Raw genomic sequence first — 23,145 nt, 5'->3', positions numbered from 1 at the left:
TCTACTGTTCTCTGACATTTCCTGCACTATTAGCCCCAGCTGAGGGTTATCCATCATCTGTTTAACTCATTAAACAGTGTGATAGTGTAATTGTCAGTTTCCATAGCAACATGATCACTTCCTAATGAGAGACAATGGGATGTAAGGGCAGATGTCAGGTCTGGAATATATAACCCTTCACTTCTTTAATTGCTGGAGGAAGGTTGCATTGAGGTTTTAAATAGCAGAGCAGTAAAATAGTTTCATGTAAGCATATGATGAGTGGGTGCTGATTGGTGGGAAGAAAGCTGTGTTCAATGGCACAGTGTGTGTGCGTATGTGTGTGCGTATGTGTGTGTGCATGTGTGTGTGCGCACAGCAGTGGGAAAGGGAGCATTAGCTAGAAGCTGTGTAGTTAAACAGTATAGAAGGAACAGATGGTGAAGTGGGAGTCATCACTGCTCTTCCTTGGCAACAGTGTCTGCCATTAGGCTGATCAGAAATTGGATAATTAAAGCGGTTTAATAATCACCACCTCATTTACTCACTAAACCACTCTGCGCACTTTTTCATCTCACAGCAACAGCATGAAACCACACAACATACAATCAAATCACAGCATGCAGCAAATTGTGTAACATATTAATATTAATTAATATTAAACAAATCAGAAAATACAGCCCTGGAAAAAATAAGAGACCACTTCAGTTTCTGAAACTGAGTTTCTCTGATTTTGCTGATTTTTATATGTTTGAGTAAAATAAACATTGTTGTTTTATTCTATAAACCATGGACACCATTCCATTTCTCCCAAATTCCAAATAAAAATATTGTTATTTAGAGTATTCATCATTTATTTGCAGAAAAATGAGAAAAGGCTGAAATAACAAAAAAAAAAAAACAAAGAAAACAAGTTCATTTTCATAAAGGAAATCAATATATGGTGGAATTACCCTGTTTTTATTACAGTTTTCATGCATCTTGTCATGTTCTCCTCCACCAGTCTTACACACTGCTTTTGGATAACTTTATGCCACTACTGGTGCAAAATTTCAAGAAGTTCAGCTCGGTTTGATGGCTTGTGATCATCCACCTTCCTATATTCTTTATATTCCAGAAGTTTTCAATATGCTAAAATTAAAGAAACTCTTCATTTTTAAGTGATCTCTTAAGTGTTTTGTATATCTAACAAACCATTTAAGTTTATTTCTTTGAGAATCACTGTAAATATTCACCCATTAAAGCAGAAAAAACTAAAATAGCAATGCTTATGGTAAACTGTCGTGTAAATGGAAAAATAGCATCTTTAGAACACTTCATCATTTTGTGCAAAGTGGCATATCAGCGAGAAGAAAATGATCCTGCATGTTGGTTAAGGTAATAGGGTTTATATGAAATGAAGTGTAAGCATCACCAAGAAATGCTTGTGTTTGCTGGATCCAGATGTGCTGTGAAGAGGAACTGAAGAGGTCACGGTAAGCCCAAGGGGATGAATGACCACTGGAGTTCTAGTGCATTTTGTGTGGTGCCTGTATATTTAAAGGTGGTAGCCTGTATCACAAAAGTATCACAATATCAAAAATGTTCACCTCAAAAAAAATATTTTCCCCAAATTAGCTAAGCCAATTATCCCACCAGTCACCTTCTGTCCCACAAGACTCCTTCTATAACTTGCATTGCTTCTGACAGTAGAAAGGTGCACACCTTCTCCAAAAAAATGCGAAGTCGCCTCTTTTAAACTGCCATCATTGCAACATCACTAGGCAGTCAACATGCTCAGAGGAAAGAACTGCATCCACAGCTCTGACATATCAGCTAACAGATGCCTGTGCCTGCCTGCATCACAATGGGAGCAATGGCAAATTGTCAAATTCTTTCAGGGTTGAGCTGTTGATGGCAAGCCCACTGAGCTAGAGTTTAGGTTCTCTAAACAATATTCAAACATGCTGTGGCATTAAAGTGATGGTTGATTGGTATTTTAACAGGCTCAAAGTGTGCTTGGAATGTGCCTGAAGACATATCAGGTTGGGTCCATGAATTAAAGCTGTCTTTGCCAAATTAGGCCTCAGCAGAAATCAGAAAAAGGATTTATCAGATTAGGAGGTGTTTTTCAGTCTTTAGCAGTACAGTTGTGGTGGGAACATGCTCACTGCAGCCTCAGCTTTCTCTTTGTGAGAGACAGCTGTAGAATCTGATGTGGAATAAGCATATGTATGATTTTTAAATCTTTGGTATTTTATTTTTATATATTTTTTATATATATATATTTTTATATATATTTTAATTAACTTCATAATGTAAATGTGGCAACGTCTTCATGAAATAGTATATATATTTTTTTTTGACATCTGACTTTGTACATAATATATGGATCTGTGAGATTTGCAGATAATTGCATTCTGTTTTCCCATTGCATTTATTTACATTTTACACAGTGCCCAAGTGTTTTAAGAATTGTGGCTGTAAAGCATAAGAAAAGGCGTCGGTCTTATGTCTGGTGCTATTTTGTCCTCTGCCCATTCCATCCATTCCTGCAGGGATGTTTTAAGCATTAATGAGGCAAATTGAGCCTAAATGAGCCACATCCAGTTTAATGATGTTAAACATGGGAGCTGCTTAACTGGGCACAGTGGAGGATAAATGAGTGGCAGCATGTTGTAAATGAAACACAATCAAAGTGCTGTCAAACATGTTTTACAATTAAGATGCTTCAGGTTTTGGGATGTCAACATCATGCTAATGTACTGTATGTAGCTAGATTGTATCTAGGCACAAAATAGATCTAGTCTGCTCATAGGGCTCTTACATAAGTTAAGCAGCAACTCTGTAGTAACTCTGTAGTGATGTTATGAAATCCAAAGAGTTTTAGCTGAAGTGAATAGTCATCAACACCCAAGCACACTCCAGCTCACTCCCAAAAGACACTCTTTATCAGTACAGCCATTTGTACCAAGTGAGGGTTACAACACAGGTCTTACACAATACCACTTCAATCTCTTAATGCACCAAAACATTTACTGAATGGTTTCTAATGCTGAGGCCATTTCATTCTCATTCCAGAAATTTTTTGGACTCCCCCGCTAATGAATGCATTCAGCTACTTTGAGTTGCACCTATTGCTGACACAGATGTTCAAATGCACACATGCAGCCTGTATAAGCCCTGTAGTGAAATATTGTCAATAGAATTGCCAATTCTGCCTAATGACAGGTGTTTTTTTTTTGCCATGTTTCTTCTGACACTGTGTTAGAATTTCCTATAATTTCATAGCAAATGGTTTATGATTGTAACATATTTAAGTATATGCAGTCTATAGTAGCTACCCGACTTTAAGACACACAGGATATTAAGGTGTGCTATCAATGAACGTCTATTTTCTGGTCTATTTTCATACGTAGGTGCTCTGGATTATAAAGTGCCTCAAGCAACATTATTACGGATGCCCACATTGAAGTGAGCAAGGGTGTTGCCATGTTTCTCTTCTAATGCTGAAGCTAGGGAATGTGCCTAAGTAAACCAAACTGTAATAAAAAAAAACTTTTTTTTCAAGGTCAAACGAGCACTGGATTTTAATCTACACAGATTTCTCTCCTGAAACTGTTTATTTGGGTAAGTAAAGTGCTTCTGTTTATTTACTGTAACTTAGAATTCCATTTTTTGTCCAAGGCTGAGTGCTAGCCCCGTTTAGCAGCACTAGCCAGCTCTGATTAGCAGCACTACTCAGCCCCAGTTAGCAGCGCTAGCCAGCTGTGGTTAGCAGTGCTAGCCAGCCCTGGTTAACAGTGCTACGCAGCCACGGTTAGCAGTGCTACTTAGCTGTGATTAGCAGTGCTATCCAGCCCTGGTTAGCAGTGCTACTTAGCTGTGATTAGCAGTGCTATCCAGCCCTGGTTAGCAGTGCTACTTAGCTGTGATTAGCAGTGCTATCCAGCCCTGGTTATCAGGGCTAGCCAGTCCTGGTTAGCAGTGCTACCCAGCCATGGTTAGCAGAGCTAGCCCGCCCTGGTTAGCAGCGCTACCCAGCCTCGGTTAGCAGCACTAGCCAGCCCTGGTTAGCAGCGCTACTCAGCCGTGATTAGCAGCGCTATCCAGCCCTGGTTAACAGTGCTAGCCAGCCCTGATTAACAGTGCTACCCAGCCCCGGTTAGCAGTGCTATCCAGCCCTGGTTATCAGTGCTAGCCAGCCACGGTTAGCAGTGCTAGCCTGCCCTGGTTAACAGTGCTACCCAGCCATGGTTAGCAGTGCTATCCAGCCCTGGTTATCAGTGCTAGCCAGCCACGGTTAGCAGTGCTAGCCTGCCGTGGTTAACAGTGCTACCCAGCCACGGTTAGTAGTGCTACCCAGCCACGGTTAGCAGTGCTACCCAGCCACGGTTAGCAAAGCTAGGCAGTCCTGGTTAGCAGCGCTAACCAACCCCAGTTAGCCGCATAGCCAGCCCCGGTTAGCAGCACTACTCAGCACTGGTTAGCAGTGGTAACCAGCCCTAGTTACCAGCATGCCCAGCCCACAGTTAGCAGCATAGCCAGACCCGGTTAGCAGGGCTAGTCAGCCCTGATTTGCGGTACTACCCAGCCATGGCTAGCAGCATAGCCAGCTGTGTTTAGCAGTGCTAGCCTGCCTCAGTTAGCTGTGCTAGCCAGTCCCAGTTAGCAGCACAGCAAACTGTGGTTAGCAGTGCTAGCCAGTCTCGGCTGTGCTAGCCAGTCCCGGTTAGCAGCGTTAGCCAGCCCTGGTGGTTCTCCCCGGATTACAAGGTGCTCTGAAGATTTTTGGAAAAATAAAATAGTCTCAAAAAGATGGTACTGCTGTGGAAACTGACTGTGAAGTTAACTAACTGTGCTACCAAAAATTCCAGCATCCTGACCTTGCTAAAGATCTTGTCTCTGAATGCAATCAAATCCTCAGTGCAACACTCCAAACCTAATAAAAAGTTTTCCCTCGACAGTACAGACAGTTACAATTAAAATCATGCTCTGGATTTTAGAAATGAATGAATGAGCAGGTGTCCCAACATTTCTGACCATATGCTGTATGCTGCCATCCAGAAAACAGCCTAAACCCAAATATAGTTAGGCCTCTCTGCACTTCTGAATTGAGATTTGTATAAGCATGCAAAGCCCACTAGTGAGCATGATATTGGGCCAATTTGTTTTCAAGCGGCTAACTGGAGTAGCACTTTGAAGCTGTCATAGTGAATACTGATCTCTTGTGGCTCACAGCGCTTTTCATAGCAGCACCCTGTCAAAAGCATGTTCCCATTCGTCAGTCATAATATCCATCCATCCATCAATTTACATGTCCACTTATTCCTGGATTGTCTCTCCTGTCAATGGAAGGCATTTTACTAGATTTTAGAGCATTACTTTGAGACTCTAATTGCTGTCTTTACTGAATGTGGATGTAATTATTGCCAGAGCCACAGAGATCAATATATAAATCAAGAAAAACAGTCCTGACTCTAACTAGGAAAATTTGGGTCGGCTTGCCATGAGCACATTAGGCAGTGTTCAACCTCACACAAGATAACACCTTACAAATTATACTGGTGTTACCATTCTCAAGCCATACCTTATATTGCCATGCAATATTTCACAATCAAGTTGCAGCCTGCTATCCCATGACATTTGGGTGTTTCAGAGAATTAAAGAAAATAAAACATTAAAGACACATTACAATATTTATAAAAGCTTGTGTTTCTTTACTTGTGCAATTTAACAGTTGTTACATGTGATTCAGAAACGGTGTTCCCACTTAACATTTAAACACTGAAACTCTCATAAGAGACACCACTGGCAGGAGGGGTATATTCCTGCACATATCGAGACAACATATTCAGACTGTTAATTATACAACACTGAATACATGTGCCCTACCAGGATTCAAGTACAGAACTCCAACATTGAGAAAACATTGTTACATTGCCACAGATTGAATTTCACTGGAACAGCATTGGTTAAATCACTGTATGGCTGGTAAAATAGGGTTATGTTCATTTTTCAGTGAGTAAATGCTAGAGTGGTGTGTTGGGGATCAGTGAATATCACTGGTGTAAAAACAGAGAAATTCTAAACCTGCATCCAAACCCTGAGTGTGTTTACATGCACATAGTTATCCAATTACTACTAAAGATCATTGGATTTTGCTAGTAATCTGATAAGTGTGTTTAATCTTATAATGGGAAAACAAATGGGAGATTTGAGTAGGTCAATAATGCAATTTTTGCTTTAAAGCCAGCCAATAATCACACAGAACCAGATGCGATTTAAGGTTGGAGTGCACATCTAAACCATGTTTTTTACGGTAGCCGTGTGCACAGCTGAGCTTGGGGAGAAGATGATTGCACTCGTCGTGCAGAGACTTAAAATGAAAAAGAAAAGAGTTTACAGCTCAATAAACAGAATTTAAAGAAAATATATATAGACCAGATTTGGAGTCCAATAAAAAATCAAAATCAAAAGGCTGCCATATCACACCACTGTATTCATAAATATATCATACTTATGCATTTGAGATATATGTTTCAAGTAATATTACTATAGCAATTTGGAATAATAGGAAGTCAAACCTAGGCAAAAAAAGCATTTTTGCTGCGGAAATCAGTTTATAATCAGATCATGATGTGCATGTAAACGCATTCACTCATAGTGAAAAACAGACTGTTTTCAAGAACACTGACAGCAAACACACAAATCAGTCATCGTTTTAGAATGGCAGTGCAGGAAAATTGAAAACCCAGCCAACATCAGACAGTGTGACAGAACTATTTCATACAGCAGAGTGCTCTGGACACAAATTGAATATTTCCATTCTCTAAAGCCATTCAAGGGAGTTTGCAGTCAAGGCTTTGGGCTACTGCAGAGAATCATTCAGGCTTTGCTCACTGAGAGAACTGCGACTCATATTTGACAGACTCGCCATGAGTGACTTCACTTTATGGGCGTAATAGTTCCTCAGATTCATCGAGGGCACCTCCTTAATTTCCTCATCAAAATCACAACTCCTCATAGCAATCTCCAGCTGCTTCTGTCTCTTGTAGAACAAGGAGAACTTGTTGAAGATGAGCGTGATGGGCAGCACTACCACCAAGATGCCTGCCAGAATGCAAGCAGAGGCAGTGAGCTTCCCTGCGATAGACCCTGGCACCACATCTCCATAGCCCACTGTCGTCATGCTAACTGTGGCCCACCACCAGCAGGCTGGGATGGTGGTCAGTCCATCATTGTCCTCCTTTTCAATGGTGTAGGCCATCACAGAGAAGAAGGACACCCCCACCGCCAGGTATAATAGCAGCAGCCCTACTTCCTTGTAGCTGTTTTTCAGAGTAGCTCCAAGAGATCGCAGACCTGTTGAGTGCCGTGCCAGTTTGAGGATTCGGAAGACACGCATCAGCCGGAGCACCTGAGCGACACGGCCCAGGTTGGCCAGTGCAGGACTGCTTTCAACCACCAGGTTAATCAGAAGCGTGAGGTAGAAAGGCAGAATGGACACCAGGTCGATCAGGTTCAGAGGGTGCTCGAAGAAGTGGAGGAGGTCTGGCGCCACCATGAACCTCGCTATGAGCTCGAAGGTGAACCAACCTATTCCAAAATGCTCAACAGTCTCAAAGCGAGGATCTTCCTGAGGAAGGCCTTCACTGTCCTGCAGAGCAAACTCACTCATGCTGTTCATGCACATGGTAGCTATGGACCCCAGAACCACCAGAATGGAAAAGACACTGATGACACGACTGGGTATGGAGTAGCCAGGATTGTCCAGCATCAGCCAGATCTTTCTCCTAATGCTGCCCAGTGGCTGTTTGTCAAACTTGGCAGCATCACTGTAGAATTCCAAGATCTCATCGAAAGAAGAAGTAGTACTCCCCTCATCACTCTTGTCCTCCCACTCCTCTCGATCCGGCTCCATTATCCTGCAGTGGTAGGTGCTGCTGCAACAGGAGTCGATGAAGAACTCATTGATGCCCCAGTATTCAATTTCCTGGCTGAAGGAGAAAATGCAGAGCTCACCCATAACATGCAAGCGACCTGTATTGTAGAAGTTCAGGACGTAGGGGAAAAGTGCAGGGTTCCTGTCAAAATAGAACTCCTTTTCTGCATCGTCGTAGTCATCGCACAGTTCAAGGATCGATTCCTTTGACTGGCATTGAAGCAAACGAGCTAGTCTTGTCTCTGGGAAACGGCAGAGGATGTTTGATAGAAGTCGCCTCTTGAAACCTCCTACGTTGATGCATATGGCGCTGTTTTCTGCACTGGCTCCATTTAAACCCTTGAGACTCTGTCCGGTCATGTCTTGAGGTTCTTGTTGGGTGGATCTTGGAGGAGAAAACAGAGATTAAAAGGAGTGCTTGTTTAAAATACCTTGAGTTGTTGGTTTTGATGTGTGGGTGTCCAGTCTTATTCATTAAGATTTCATTAATTCATTCTTATGCCAGGCAACCAGAAGCAGATGTTGCAAGTTGTTGGAAAACTGACCAGTTGATTAACCCCTTAACATTACACAGCGTATCACGTACTAAGGCATATTATTCAGGGACTGTAGTCTGTGTAAATTGATTGGGGATATTCTTTGGCTATAGAGCTATAGAAGTGTGTACTGACACTGGCATGTTAAACAAGGGGATAAAAAAGTGGAATCAGAATTGGCATTACGGATAAGATTGGACACTTGGCAGATAGTATGATATTTTTACAAGAACTAGGTTACAAAAATATTATCTCATTGCCATTAGTGTAGTAACACTAATCCCTTTCATAGTAGGAAATGCACAGCATGCAGTATGCTCGTTTTCTTAAAGTTGTCTTAAACACTCATTCACCAAAAAAAAAAACACAATCTTAATTTAGAGATCAGTGATCAGTGATTGATGCAAATCCTCTTAGCTCTTAGATCTTGCTTCAAAAATGCCTCCCTTCCAGTCAGTCTCGCAAAGCAACAGATCAGATAGTAAACATGCTTCACTTACTCTACTACTGAAAGTCCTTGGCTCTGATGGTAGGAATTAGCCGGGTGATTCCATTAAACTGACTCTGAAATGAGTCTGAGTTTAATACTAAGAGGACTGGGGGTGGATCCAGCCAGCGTCTCACACAATCTTCACTATGCTCACTATACCCTCCAGACGCTCCTCTGCCTCTCAGGCATTCTTAAAGACTGGGGGTCTCCTTATCCCCCCTTCACGAGATAATAACAGCTCCTACAAAGGATCTCAGGCGTGCAGGAGTAAAGCACAGTCTTGAACGATCTTCCATCTTCGTGCTCTTTGTCTCAGTCGATGGAAATCCCCGCAGATCCTCGCCTGGCTGAGCTGTGTTGCTGCGCAGCAACACGTAGGCTGTAGCGCACGATCTTCAGCAGCGGTGCTGAAACGGACAGCTCCCCCAAATCACGAGAACAGCAGTTGCAGGGGCGCGCGTGCCTCAACAACACCTATAATAATAATAAACTGATATCGATGATCTGTAATAACTGACATCTAATGCATTATACACAGATATTTATAAAAAAGAGGGAGGAAATATAGGTCATTTATAAATCAATGCTTTCGAGCACATGTTTACAATGTAAGCATATGCAATTAATAAATAACAACATAACACTAGATTTAATAGGATATTAATAGAATATTATTTTGCAATGTATTAATATTATGTAAGACTCATGTCATGCACGCTGGTGGGCGCTCAGGACCTCACGCACTTGCATGTGCTACAGTTGTAACCCTGTATATTCACAGCAGGGCGTCACTAGAGATTTATGAATAGGGGTCTGTGCTCTGACTGAAATGTGGTCTATGAGTCATTTAAGGCCCAGGCGTATTGAAAAAGGTCTACATTAAAATATATATATATATAAACACCCTAAATTACTCACATAAGACTACATCAAAATTCCTTATCATTTTTATAGTATTATTTTGATATTTTGATTAGTAATACACTGCCTGGCCAAACAAAAAGTCTCCACATGGATTTAAGTAAGTAAAAAGTAAATAAATGGTGTGGGGTTGATGCTGCAGTTGGTCTGCAGGTCTAAGTTCAGCAACAGTATGAAAGAATGAGGTCAGCTGACTACCTGAATATACTGAATATAGACCAGGTTATTCCATCAATTGATTTTTTCTTCCCTGATGGCATGGCCATATTCCAAGATGACAATATCAGGATTCATGGGGCTGGAACTGTAAAAAAAAGTGATTCAGGGAGCATGAGATCCTTATTTTCACACATGGATTGTTCACCACAGAGTCCAGACCTTAACCTCATTGAGAATCTTTGGGATGTGCTTGAGAAGACTTTGTGCAGCGGTCAGACTCTGCCATCATCAATGCTGAAAGATCTTGGTGAAAAATTAATGCAACACTGGATTAAAATAAGTTAATGTGTACCACAATGAAAGCTAAAGGCGGTATAATGAAATATAAGAGTGTGAGATCTTATTATGTGGGTGGCAACCTTTTTTGGCCAGGCAGTGAATTATGGTGGTAATGTAACTATTACCCATCACTACTTAGAGATACAGATCAAGCAATGATACAAGCAGTGGTACTTACTTTGGTAGAAGGTCTTACATATGCTATATGCAAATACTGAAAATATATACAGAACCAGTCCAGAGTTTGGACACACCTTAAATTTGGCATTTTCATTATTTAAATATTTTTTTGCATATTAATACGAAAGTCATCAAACTATAAACAAAAAAAATACAGAATAATTTAGTAATATAAAAAGTGTTAAACAAACCAGAATATGTTTCATATTTTAGATTATTTAAAGTAGCTTCTCTTGTTTAGATAGAGACAGCTTTGCGCATCTTGGCTGGATTTTCTCAGGCAGCTTTATGAGGTAGAGTCACCTGGAATGGCTTTCAGTTAACAGCTGTGCTCTGAAATGATCAAGAGTTAATGTGTTTAAGAGCATCAGTTGTAAAGTTGTGAAGAGGTATGGTTGGTATACAGTGAATAGCTCTATTTGAGTAATTTTCTAATCTATATTATGCCAAGAAAACTATATTATATAATATAAAACTATATTATAACCAATTAAAACAAGGTCTGTCAACCCGAAAAACTTCAAACACTTTAAAAGTATCCTTAAGTGCCATCGCAAAGACCATCAAAAACATTAGGATGAAACTGGCCCTCATCACGACCACCCCAAGTGTGAACAACACAGTGTTCAGCTAGCATGTCCTCACACTCAGCAACAAAGAAAAACGTAACTTGCTCTTACAGCCTTTAACGCTGTTACCAGGCAACCAAGCATTTTCTTTATATATATATACAACAAAGGAAACAAAGGATTGATAGTTAGAGTCTAACAAAGAGTCTAATGTATTTGGGTGTAATTTATTAATTAATTTATTAAATTAAAGTATATTTTTTAAGTTGGTCCAAAGTATCTTTTTTGTGTATTTCATGACTCACATGACTAGATGTCAACATTTAGAAAGTTACATAATCTTTAGAGCAAACACGGTGTTTAATTTATAACAAAAAACTATTAATGAAAATTATTAAAATAATCGTGACACAAAATCTAACACTGACCTTAAGGTTTGCAAGATAAAACACATTCACTCACCCACTTACACACACACACACACACACTCACTGCAGCTTCCCTCCCACATACTCACTCACTGTTTCACTAGTCAGGTGGAAGCAAAGAAACTCTGCTGTTTTATGGATATTAAGGAGGAGCTCATACTGCCCACCAGCTCAATTCACCACATCAACTGCTGCTGCTCCAACCAGCACAGAGCATCAGAGAAGAGAGGATGTCTATTATCCATCTGAGCTGCACATGCTTTATACTAAACCAGCTGTTGTTGTTCAGTGAACATTAACATGTACATATCCACACTGACCACTAGAGGGAAGGCAGGAGACAATGGAATAATGTGCTGTTAATTAAAGAGCTGCTCTGGTCAATTAAAAGCAGATGACATGGGAATCAACTTTACAGATGTTGAGGTGAGATGTCTGGAATAATATTGGAAATTTACCCAAACTTGCTTTCCCATTGCAGTAAATTAAGGATTTTGAATTTCCATGAAAGGGACATAGGGTCATAACCCTTTTGTATTTTTGGTAACATTTCAGCATATCTGGATATTATAAATGTCCCCATATGTTATGCACTAAAGTGGGCAAATGTATTGGTACCCCTGCTCATTTATTTGTTGCTGAGAGGATCTGATTGTATTCAGTGACAAGAAGGTCAGTGTAACGTTTATGAATTTAATTGTCTGATCGTTTCCGGCTAAATTTGAACATAGAAAATCAGATATAAAACTTGATTATTATCTTTTTTTATTTTGGTGAAAAATAAATGTATCTGTTTTTTTTTTTACTTTTGCTAACAGAATTAAACAAAACAGAATCTTCCCTTTTTTCCCCATTTTTGCGTCTTGGAACAACAATCTGATGGTATAGTGAAACTTACTTTTGATATAAGATGAAAAATCAGAAAATTGAGAGAAGATTAATTTTTAATTTTTTCCTGAAATTCAAAAAACTAGAACACTGGAAAAATGGATGAAAACCTATTTCTTTTATACTACACCAAATTATAAGAATTAAATAATAAGAGGTTTTACCCTCAATGTTCTGTTTTGAATTTAGGCTTAGTTGTTGAGATAACTGAATTGATAAATGAGAAGGTGTGTCCAAATTGTAATGATAGTGTATAGTGTATCAGTAGTGGACTCAAGTGTGTACAGAAGGCATGTCCTGCTTTATTTCTTCACTCCTGCCTACAGTCCACCACTGTAGTGTATATTATACTATAACATTATATACTGAAAATGCTGGCTTTCTTTGTGAGTATACATACAGTAAATTAGCAGTTTGCCATTCTTTATTGGTTTGTCTAATTATGTTTGAGCCTTTTGATACAGGTACAACACACAGTAACACAAATACACACACACACACACTCTCTCTCACACACACAGAGTGTCAGTATGTTAGTGGTGCTGTGGTAGGCAGAGGAGCAGGCCCTGTGTGAATAGCTCTAGTGTCCTGACAGCTGAAGCTGATGGTCTCCATCCTAGTGGACCGCTGCCCTGCTGCCCTCCACCACCACCCCTCCCCAGTTGCTTTCTGCAGGCCCACCCCTGTCTCTCTTTGCATTTGAGTGCCACAGCAGTACAGACCACTATTGTCCGTTTCTGCACAAAGCGTCCTGTACAGTCACACATTCTCTCACTCTGCTGAAGACTTCTGGCTCCATCCCACCAGCAGCACTGAACAGATTCTGCTGCATAGAAGCTGCTCTGTTAGAGGTAGTGTTTTATTTTATTACATTAACAATAACTCCGGGTTTGAGGTTAAGCTGGAGGCCTAGCTCTGTCCGCTTGCTTTTCTTAGTCTGGTAATTGATTGTATGAACTGTAACTAATGGTTAGGCTTGCTTGCATCAATACATGACTTTTTGGGGTTGTGTGTTGTGTTGTGTTGAAGACCTGTTTTGTGATTTGTTTATTAATAATATGGTTGAGCTTTGTTTTAACCCAGGCCTAGTTTCCCATGTGACAATGTTAACTACAACTGTGATTAATACAGACATTTTTTTCAAGTTTTTCAAAGCTTTAATAGATTAAAATGTTTTATGACTGTCTTTGATGTTTTATAATACACAGTGACCTGAGGCATATATTGTCGCTGTCCAATGAAAAACATGTATCTCCATTTTTGTCGATTTGTAGTTTACTACATAATTTAAACACACTACACTGTGCCAGCTTTTCTTGATGAACAGACCAATAATAATAATACTTCAAAATGATCTGAAATAAACTATTTTTAAACTTTTCTATTTCCTGTAAAGTTGCTGTTTTTCATTGGGTAGCAACAAAATTGTATCTATATCTACACAGATAGAGTTATATATCTATATATGTACTATACATACATATATAGTTCAGTATATCATTGCTGTTTCATGAAAAACGTTTAGCTCAAATGTTGCCATTTTTTTACATTTTTGTGAATCTGGCAGATGTTCATTACATTGTGTCAAATGTTGATCAGATCAATGACCAATAAAAATCTCCAAAAAATGGTATATAAACTTTTTATACTGAGTCAATTAAAAACATAAGGGTTTTTTTTGGCTTCTGCCGTTAACGTCACAGTTTTTAAGAGATAATGTTAATGTTGTGACAAAATCCATATGCCTGTTTTTCCATATCATCGCAAAAACTGATATCTCCAAAAGAGCAAAGTTACAGAAGATGAAAAAAACATTTTTAAATGTTTAATACAGTTCAATGCATAATGCACTCCTAAGCTGAAGGTGGTCCTTTGAGTGAAACCATAGAAGAAACACATTTGATTCCATAAAAAAAAACATGTTTCTTTCAAATCTTTAAAATTTTCCAAAGCACTAAAAATGTTGATGTCATTTAAACCTACATATCTATAGAACCAAAAAGTAAGAAATAAACAGACTGCAGTATAGTGAGTGTTTTATTATATATTTTGTAGTGTTTTTGTAGTGTTTATAGTACAGGTTTAGGCCCAGACAAATCAAAGACTATTGGCATGTGTTGAAATTAACACGTGACACTACTCAGCCAATCAGATCTGTGCACAAGGAAGCGTGCTATGATTGACATAACTACATTTTTGACTTTTGAGCTACTTTACATATTTAATGTATGATTAACGATGATTTAAAACAGTATTGTCAAGCAAAAGTAAATATTTTAAAATTGTTTGAAACATTGTTTCATTTAAAAAACTTGAAACAGGAAAAGAACATTATTTAGAGTATTTGTTATTAATAATTCATCCAGTACTGTGTGGAAACTAAACATCGTTAAAATGTACTGAATTGTAATTGTATTTGTGATACTGAAATATTTCTAATATTAGTAGCTACTAGACACTGGCTTGAGGAGATTTTCTGTAATTGGATCTTACGGAGTCATGATGAATTAGCTCTGCTACATGGCATCACTCAAATAACCATTTGAAGCATTCTTGTTTTTAAGAGTGTATCCCAGACAGGGATTAAGCCTGGTCCCGGACTTTTAAATGGATATTTTCCATTGAAAGAAACCTTAAACCTCTGTCTGGGAAATGGACCTAAATGTTTATTGTATTATTATGAGTGACTAAGGGGTTTGTGGCATTGCTGAGGAGGAGGAGGAACAAAGAGTGGATCAGAAAGGGAAAGAAAGAGAGAATCAGAAAGAGTAAGAAGGAGAAAGAAAGGATGAATGAATGGATGCGCTGATCTCACACATGCTAATGATGCAATTGCGCAGGTCACGTGTGATTATGTCAGAAAAAGGAATCTGCTAACAATGGACCCCTGTGTTAATTTGCCGTGCTAACCGCTAACCCACTGAGCAGACTTGTAAAAGCCTCTGTTACATTGCTCTGTATCTTATAAATTTATATTTCTCATTCATTCTCTCCACAGTAAATGTAAAAGCACACTGCAAAAGGGTGTGTGAGTGTGTGCAGCACTCTAACTGAGAGCTTCTCTCTTCTCTGATGCCTCGTTGGAGCCACACCTGAAGATCCATCATGGAGGTACATGAGCCACAGCTCAAATTACCATTCAAATGACACCTTTAAATTACAATCAATAGTCAAATTACAGTCTTTTTCACCAAAATAACAAACTATACAATAACTGGATAAAGAAAAAAAAAACAACACAATCCATTATGTAATACTCTTCTTTTGGGTTGGGTAATCACAATCCTCAAGAAGCAGGAGGAAAGGCCTAACATTTACCTTTATTAAAGTTATATAGGTGTATAAGCAACAGTTACATTTAGCTCAGTAATTCAATGAAAAATATTATATACAGCTCTGAAAAAAAATAAGAGACCACTTAAATTTCTGAATCAGTTTCCCTTATTTTGCTATTTATATGTAGATGAACATTATTGTTTTATTCTATACAGACAACATTTCTCCCAAATTCCAAATAGAAATATTGTAATTTAGAGCATTTATTTGAAGATGATTAAAAATGGCTGAAATAACAAAAAAGTAGATGCAGAGCTTTTAGACCTGAAATAATGCATAGAAAATAAGATCATATTTATAAAGTTTCTAAGAGTTTAGAAATCAATATTTGGTGGAATAAACCTGGTTTTTAATCACAGTTTTCATGTATCTTGGCATGTTCTTCTCCACCAGTCTTATACACTGCTTTTGGATAAATATATGCTACTCCTGGTGCAAAAATTCAAGCAGTTCAGCTTGGTTTGATGGCTTGTGATCATGCATCTTCCTCTTGATTATATTCCAGAGGTTTTTAATTTGGTAAAATCAAAGAAACTCATAATTTATAAGTGGTCTCTCCTTTTTTCCAGAGCTGTACATTGATTCCATTATTTCCTCTATTTCATAGGCCAATTACACCACCCACATGTCCACCACATCATTAGCAATGTTCTCGCTCAGACTCCGGCTGCTGATGGCAATCGAATCAGCGATCCCCGGATCAGTCACGGCAGTGTCTGTGAAATTGCATCAAGTTTCCTTGCATTTAATTGAACTGCATTATCACTTCAATGCAAACAAGACCCTTTACATATTTATAACGCATAGAGAATGCTAAGCTACTTGCTAATGGATTGACATATTTGCTGTTTAGGGGGCCAATATTGGTGTGCTATCCTCTTTCTTTCAGGCTTAACACACTTATGATTATGTACTGGTTAGAACTGGTGATGACATACGGATATTGTGTTTGATTATTTTTCCTCTGTTTCATTAAAGGTATATGTTTCATTTTTTGTGTGTGTGAATGTGCTGCCTGTGAAATTGATCCCTACTACTGTGTGTGTGTGTGTGTGTGTGTGTGTGTGTGTGTGTGTGTGTGTGTGTGTGTGTGTGTGTACAGATCCTCCCTGCGGGCTAATCCGGGCTAACCTGTCAAAATAATTGACTCTCATTCCACTCTCCCTCAGACACACACACACACACACACACACACGCACACACGTATGCAGGCTTTAAATCCTAGTTTCACTACAGTTTACTATAATAAGAAAGAGGGATGTTGCTTAAGCCTCCATGACATGGTGCACAGTAATGTTCACAGCCCATTTTAAAGATCCATGTGTTTTAGAAAGATGTGTGCTCCTGTGATTAAAGCTGATTGGCAAAAAGATAAAACACTTTATCTCATAAGCTGCTAGCGATTAACTGAAAAGCTGTAAACAAATATTCTGAAAGACTGAAATATTCTGTGATGCATTTGTTCCACGTCTATTTCAAATATTTGCATATACTGCCTTCTTATTATTAGTAATCAGACTGAGCTGGATTGAAATGACACTTTTATAACTTGTGCTGTCTTGTATATTTAATTAAAAAGAAAAATGTATTAATCTAACCTAACTAGTATTAATCTAATTAATAAAAACAATGAGAGGACAATATGAAACCCTGTGACAAAACTTTCAGTTTCAATTGGGCTGCCCATACATTCCCCACATGGGCATGGAATTTGGGCCTAGACCATTGTATAAGTGCTTGAATCTTTTAGAGTGCCTAAACTTATCTATTTTCAGTCTAAAATTGTACAAAACAAAAAATAATGCAAAACGGTTGTGTGTATAAGTAATTGATAATCAGTTCATCTTCTACGCATTATAACAGAACAGTAGCAGAACTTATTATCAGGGCGTCCATATATTTATTGATTATTTTATTGTCAGGTGTATTTGTTTATCAGGTAATTATATGTGTTTTTGCATGTTTTTTGTTTTCTTCTCCAGCATATAATTTTTCACAGATCTTAGAAATGTTGTTAAATTCTCTGTTGTCATTTTAGTTTAGACAAGATTGAAATAGATAAAATGTGTGATGTAATGTGACCTGATACATGTGCTGTGTGTGTGTGTATTGTGTGTCTGTGCCACCTGTTTTTAGGTATATATCCTGGGGATCATCATTGCAGTGAGTGGCAACTTCCTCATCAGTATCTCCCTAAACATTCAGGTCAGTGAAAATTCAAAGACAACAACAATCATTCCACTTTTTTTTCTGAGTCTGAATTAGATATAAACTCACTGCTCACTGCTAAATCTGACTCTCACTCTCTCGGTGTAGAAGTACACCCACATACGACAGTCCCAGCGGGGCAGCAAGCCATACTACACCAGCCGCTTGTGGTGGTGCGGCATTCTGCTCATGGGACTTGGGGAGCTGGGCAACTTTGCTGCGTATGGATTTGCTCCAGCCTCTCTGATCGCTCCTCTTGGCTGTGTATCTGTCATCGGTAAGCTCCTCTGCCTACATACCAAAAAATTCTGCAGAAAACTGAGCAGCTACACACTGCTTTTTTCCCCTGATACCTCCCTGGCAACCTATGTTGCAGTTATATTAAAGAGGATAGGTTTGAATGTACATAAGGTAGTCATACACAAACCCACCTGTGGCATTACATTACATTACATTACATTAGGCATTCATTCATAGGCATTAATTTTTTCTCTTTCTCCCTGTGTCTCTCTGCTTTAGCCAGTGCTGTAATTTCTGTGGTGTTCCTAAAAGAGACTTTACGAGCCTCTGATCTCCTGGGTAAGTTTCACAGGTTTTCATATTTCATATTGACATTATGGAAGGTCTTGTGTGAGCAGTTACTTCCACTAAATATAATTGTGCTTTAATCTCATGTATTCAGAATGTTCACTATACCCGTAAATCCTGTGCTGTGTTTATTCTGCTTGCTCCACAGGTGGCGCTCTTGCTCTTACAGGGACATATCTACTGGTGACTTTCGCCCCTCACTCTGCCCCTCATGTCACGGCCAACATGGTGGAGCGCTGTCTAATCAGCTGGCAGTTCCTAGCCTACTTTGTAGGTGCTACATTTTTGCTGTCACATTGCTCAAATCCGATTTTTTGCTCAGATCAGATTTGGCTATCTTGATGGTTCACATTATATTAATATGTGTAATATTAATGAATCTGTCCCTGAAACGCCTCACATGCGCACATTGATACATGTATAAACGTCGCCTTCTTCACCAACAACAAAACAACGTCATATGTGAGAGACGACTTGTAGTTTTATAAAGGGAAATAAATGTGTTAGCAGCTCATATGTGGAGCATCTTTTGCTGGAGTGGAGAGTGAACAGCTGGTCTGAAGTTCATGCTCAGGTCGAGGAGGAGAAAAAAAGGCCAGACTGTTTGCTTTTGCTGTTTTTGCAGCTATAGCTGCACAGCTGCACCAAAAGATGTGTGTATACAAAAGAGAAGCACGTAGCGCATCCGATGGATTTAGGACCACATATAAAATTGACTCAAATCTGATTTGAAAAAAAGAAAAAACGAATTTGGCACTTTCACACAGGCATGAAAAGAAAATCTAATCTGAGCCACATTTAGCAAAAAATTTGAGATACTTCAGCCTGGTAATGTGAACGTAGCCTATTTCTATTTTTGCTTTTTTCCGTTTTTTTGCAATCATTTACATATACAACACTATTCCATGTTAGTATAATTTGATGACATAAATACCTATGAATGGTTCAGAATGACATGAAATATATGATATGTACAGTATGTTTTTTCTGTTTATGGTTACATGGTCAAAATATCAGGGCATAATTCTAATATATACTAATAATTTTAGGATTATAATTTCATACATATATAAAATAAAAATCACTTCAGTGGGATGTGGCAAAATCAGGGGACATGATAGTAGTTTCCGTCCCGTTTTTTTTTTTTTTTGACCATTCTATCTATTGGGTTAGCAAGATAGAAAAATAATACAGAGCAGAGATTAATTATATTGCATTTTTTTTACAATTGTTTTCATTAATTTCCTAACCCACTTTCTCCCCCTCACCCACCCTCACCCACCCTCACCCACCCTCACCCAACCTCACCCACACTGTCACTTGCTGCCCACATTAATAACAAAACATTACTATAGAAAAAAGACAATTTTGTCCTGTTACTTTTGGCATGTCAGTTTACAATCTGTGTAAACTGCTCAGATTATAAAAGTGTAAGACAGCAGCACCTTCTGTAGATTTGTTTTACTGCTAAGGATTGTTTTCTGCAGATTGTTCTGTTAATCCCTCTCTGTCTATCTCTCTGTTATCCAGTTTATTGAAGTGGTTCTGTTTTGTATCCTGCTGTTCCTGTATAAGTGCAGGAATGTGAACCACATTGTGATTGTGATGCTGTTGGTGGCTCTGCTTGGTAAGAATGCACTCAACTGCACACACACACTACTGCTGCATTTAAATTATTTATATGTGGTTTATATGTTCACTGATGTGTGTCTTTGTGTGTCAGCTTCTGTGACCGTGATCTCAGTGAAGGCTGTGTCTGGGATGCTCACAGAGACGATACGTGGGAGTCACCTGCAGCTCACCTATCCCGTCTTCTACGTCATGTTCGTGGTCATGGTCATCTCCTGTGCGTTCCAGATCAAGTATGTCTTCGAAATATTGCTATTTTTTGTGTATATTTTGTGCAGGGATTTACTATTAATTTGACCTCCTGTTTCTTTATCTACAGATTTCTCAATGAGGCCATGAAGATGTTTGATGCCACTGAAATTGTCCCTATCAATTATGTCTTCTTCACAGCCAGTGCTGTAATAGCAGGTACAAGAGGAGTCTAAAGCCCAACCAGCACATCCAGCAAGTCCACATATTTGAATATACAGCTCTGTAAAAAACATAGAGACCACTTAAAAATGATGAGTTTCTTTGATTTTACCAAATTTATAATATAATCAATTGTATTATAATCAAGAGGAAGATGGATGATCACAAGACATCAAACCAAACTGAACTGCTTGAATTTTTGCACCAGGAGTGGCATAAAGTAATCCAAAAGCAGTGTGTTAGACTAGTGGAGGAGAACATGCCAAGATGCATGAAAACTGTGATTAAAAACCAGGGTTATTCCACCAAAATTGATTTCAGAACTCTTAAAACTTTGAATATGATCTTGTTTTATTTGCATTATTTGAGGTCTGAAACCTCTGCATTTTTTTTTTGTTATTTCTGCCATTTCTCATTTTCTGCAAATAAATGCTCTAAATGACAATATTTTTATTTGGAATTTGGGAGAAATGTTTATAGAATAAATCAACAGTGTTAATTTTACTCAAACATATACCTATAAATAGCAAAAATAGATAAACTAGTTCAGAAACTGAAGTGGCCTATTAATTTTTTCCAGAGCTGTATATGAGGTCAGGACAACCATCATTCATGTGTTTAGGGTTGTTGTCCTGTTGGAACATCCAGACATATCATCTGTCTGTCTGATTGTTTGTCCTGATGTTAAAAAACTCTGACCTTTCTTTCATTTATTACTCCATTTACTTAGCTCAATGAACCAGTTACAAATCAAAGCATGATGCTACCTCCACCATGCTTAACAGTTGGTACAATGTGTTTGGGATGAAATGCCTTTATTCCTACATATATTTTTGTCTCAGCTGACCACTTGACTTTCCTCTTTTCACATGTGACTTGCAGTATTTAAATGCGCTCTAACTACAATCCTTGTCTTGTTTGTGTGTAGGGATTTTATTCTATGAGGAGTTTTATGGTTTATCAATTATATACATCCTTATGTTTGTGTGTGGGTAAGTGCTGCATTACTGGTTAACAGAAACACTAACTTTTTACAAATTATGAATTAGTTAATCCATGGTATTTATTGACCTCTACTGTATTTATTTACAGGTGTTTGTTAGCGTTTAGTGGAGTGTTTTTGATCGCAAGGACTCGACCCAAAATCAAAACCGACAGAGTTTTCTTCTCTATGGGACAAGTTTCAAGTAAGTGTTCCTTTTACAGGTGTATTAATTTAATAAAAAATACAATGATGACAGTTGTTAAGAGTTATGTAGTGTGTTTATGGTAACAGATCTATGTTTCACAGGTAAGAAACATACAGACAAGGTGCAGCCGGAGAAGAAAGAAAGTAAGCATGGAGCTCTGGCTTCCAAACTGGTCTGTAACAGCAGCACAGAGCAGGAGGACATCTAGTGGAGCAACAAAGAGCTGCACGAATGACTATAAGAATAGGGCAGACTGAGTACTGTGTGCAATTGTGAGCATATGAGTGTGGAGACTGTGTGTGTGTGTGTGTGTGTCTGTGACCAAGAAACTATGGTACTCGAGTACTACAAATAGGCTCTGGGTTTACATACAATGATTATCAGATAGCTGCTGACCTTATTTAATCTTATTTATTAAAACCACAATATAAACAAAACAGCAGCCTAGCAGCAGTTTTCTTCTGATATACAACACCAGAGGTGCTATTCAGAAAACATCTCCTTTTGTAATGTGTTTTGACACCATAGTGTCGTACCAAGAAGTAGAAAGTCTGATCCTGTGTCTGATCTACTGTTCTATTTTAAAGGTTTAATGAAAGCTATGCTAGTTTTTGTTGGGCACCAGCTAATAGGTAATGTTCCTATGATATTAAACACTGTTTTAAAAAGAAAAAGCCAATTTTTTTTTCTAAACAGTGGATATCATTTATAGCTAACATTTGCACTGATGTGTTTTAGAAAATTGTACATTTTTGTTCATTTATGTTATCCAGAAATGTAATAAACACTACTGTTGGGTAAAATAAAGTAGTCTGTTTTTAAGCTGATAAAAAAAATCCCTTACCCAATTACTCCATCCCATCTCCATCTGTTTGGCTAGGAAAACACGGAGAATGACAGTATTTGCCGTGCACTGCTGTGGCAAAAAAACACATACTTACAAAACATCTTCACAACAAACATGTTAAATCAACTGTTAACTATGGAAGTAACCATTTTTGTCACTTAATATGAGACACATATGAGGCATAATTAGGCATGCACAATAATATCGAAATTAAATTGGTATCGGTCGATACAGCCAATATATCAAACAGATACTTGCTGATGTATTTATTGTATGCTAGAAAGGACCAAGCAACACAGATTCTAAGTTGCTATTGTTAAGATACTAAGTCGTTATATTGAGATAAGTCATTTAAATGTGATATTTGTTTTGTTGCTATCCTATTTTATTGCCATACTGTCTTTTTTTTTTTTTTAGATACTAAGTCGTTATTTTTAAAACACTGTTATTTTGAAATAGTAAATACCAATATATCGATATTTTGCATGCTGGAAAAGGACCAAGCGGTGCTGGCTGCTCTACT

The 23,145-nt window shown here is 38.3% G+C and overlaps 2 protein-coding genes across 2 annotated transcripts; one reads left to right on the top strand and one right to left on the bottom strand.

The window, feature by feature from the left end:
* Positions 1 to 5,654: 5,654 nt before the first annotated feature.
* LOC103035925 (potassium voltage-gated channel subfamily S member 2) lies at positions 5,655 to 9,329 on the bottom strand. Its single transcript, XM_007243417.4, has 2 exons — positions 8,940 to 9,329; positions 5,655 to 8,288 (listed from the first exon to the last, which is right to left on the bottom strand). The coding sequence occupies exon 2, from the start codon at positions 8,261 to 8,263 to the stop codon at positions 6,830 to 6,832; it is 1,434 nt and encodes a 477-aa protein (XP_007243479.2). The 5' UTR covers positions 8,264 to 8,288; positions 8,940 to 9,329; the 3' UTR covers positions 5,655 to 6,829.
* A 3,829-nt stretch (positions 9,330 to 13,158) lies between these two features.
* On the top strand, positions 13,159 to 22,576 carry LOC103038905 (NIPA-like protein 2). Its single transcript, XM_022679890.2, has 12 exons — positions 13,159 to 13,264; positions 15,412 to 15,524; positions 17,886 to 17,954; positions 18,066 to 18,234; positions 18,477 to 18,536; positions 18,694 to 18,815; positions 20,076 to 20,172; positions 20,269 to 20,407; positions 20,494 to 20,582; positions 21,514 to 21,577; positions 21,678 to 21,772; positions 21,877 to 22,576. The coding sequence occupies exons 2-12, from the start codon at positions 15,519 to 15,521 to the stop codon at positions 21,981 to 21,983; spliced, it is 1,017 nt and encodes a 338-aa protein (XP_022535611.1). The 5' UTR covers positions 13,159 to 13,264; positions 15,412 to 15,518; the 3' UTR covers positions 21,984 to 22,576.
* The last annotated feature ends 569 nt before the right edge of the window (positions 22,577 to 23,145 follow it).

This window comes from Astyanax mexicanus, chromosome 1, assembly GCF_023375975.1.
Source record: "Astyanax mexicanus isolate ESR-SI-001 chromosome 1, AstMex3_surface, whole genome shotgun sequence".
In the NCBI taxonomy this organism is placed as follows: domain Eukaryota; kingdom Metazoa; phylum Chordata; class Actinopteri; order Characiformes; family Acestrorhamphidae; genus Astyanax; species Astyanax mexicanus.
This window is presented reverse-complemented; position numbering and strand designations above follow the sequence as displayed.

What these genes read in the sequence shown, in the direction of transcription:
- LOC103035925 (XM_007243417.4), bottom strand. Translation starts at nt 8,263, where the DNA reads ATGACCGGACAGAGTCTCAAGGGTTTAAATGGAGCCAGTGCAGAAAAC.
- LOC103038905 (XM_022679890.2), top strand. An exon ending in GGCAGTTCCTAGCCTACTTT is followed by an intron (nt 18,816 to 20,075) that starts GTAGGTGCTACA and finishes TCTGTTATCCAG; the next exon opens with TTTATTGAAGTGGTTCTGTT. An exon ending in TCCTGTGCGTTCCAGATCAA is followed by an intron (nt 20,408 to 20,493) that starts GTATGTCTTCGA and finishes CTTTATCTACAG; the next exon opens with ATTTCTCAATGAGGCCATGA.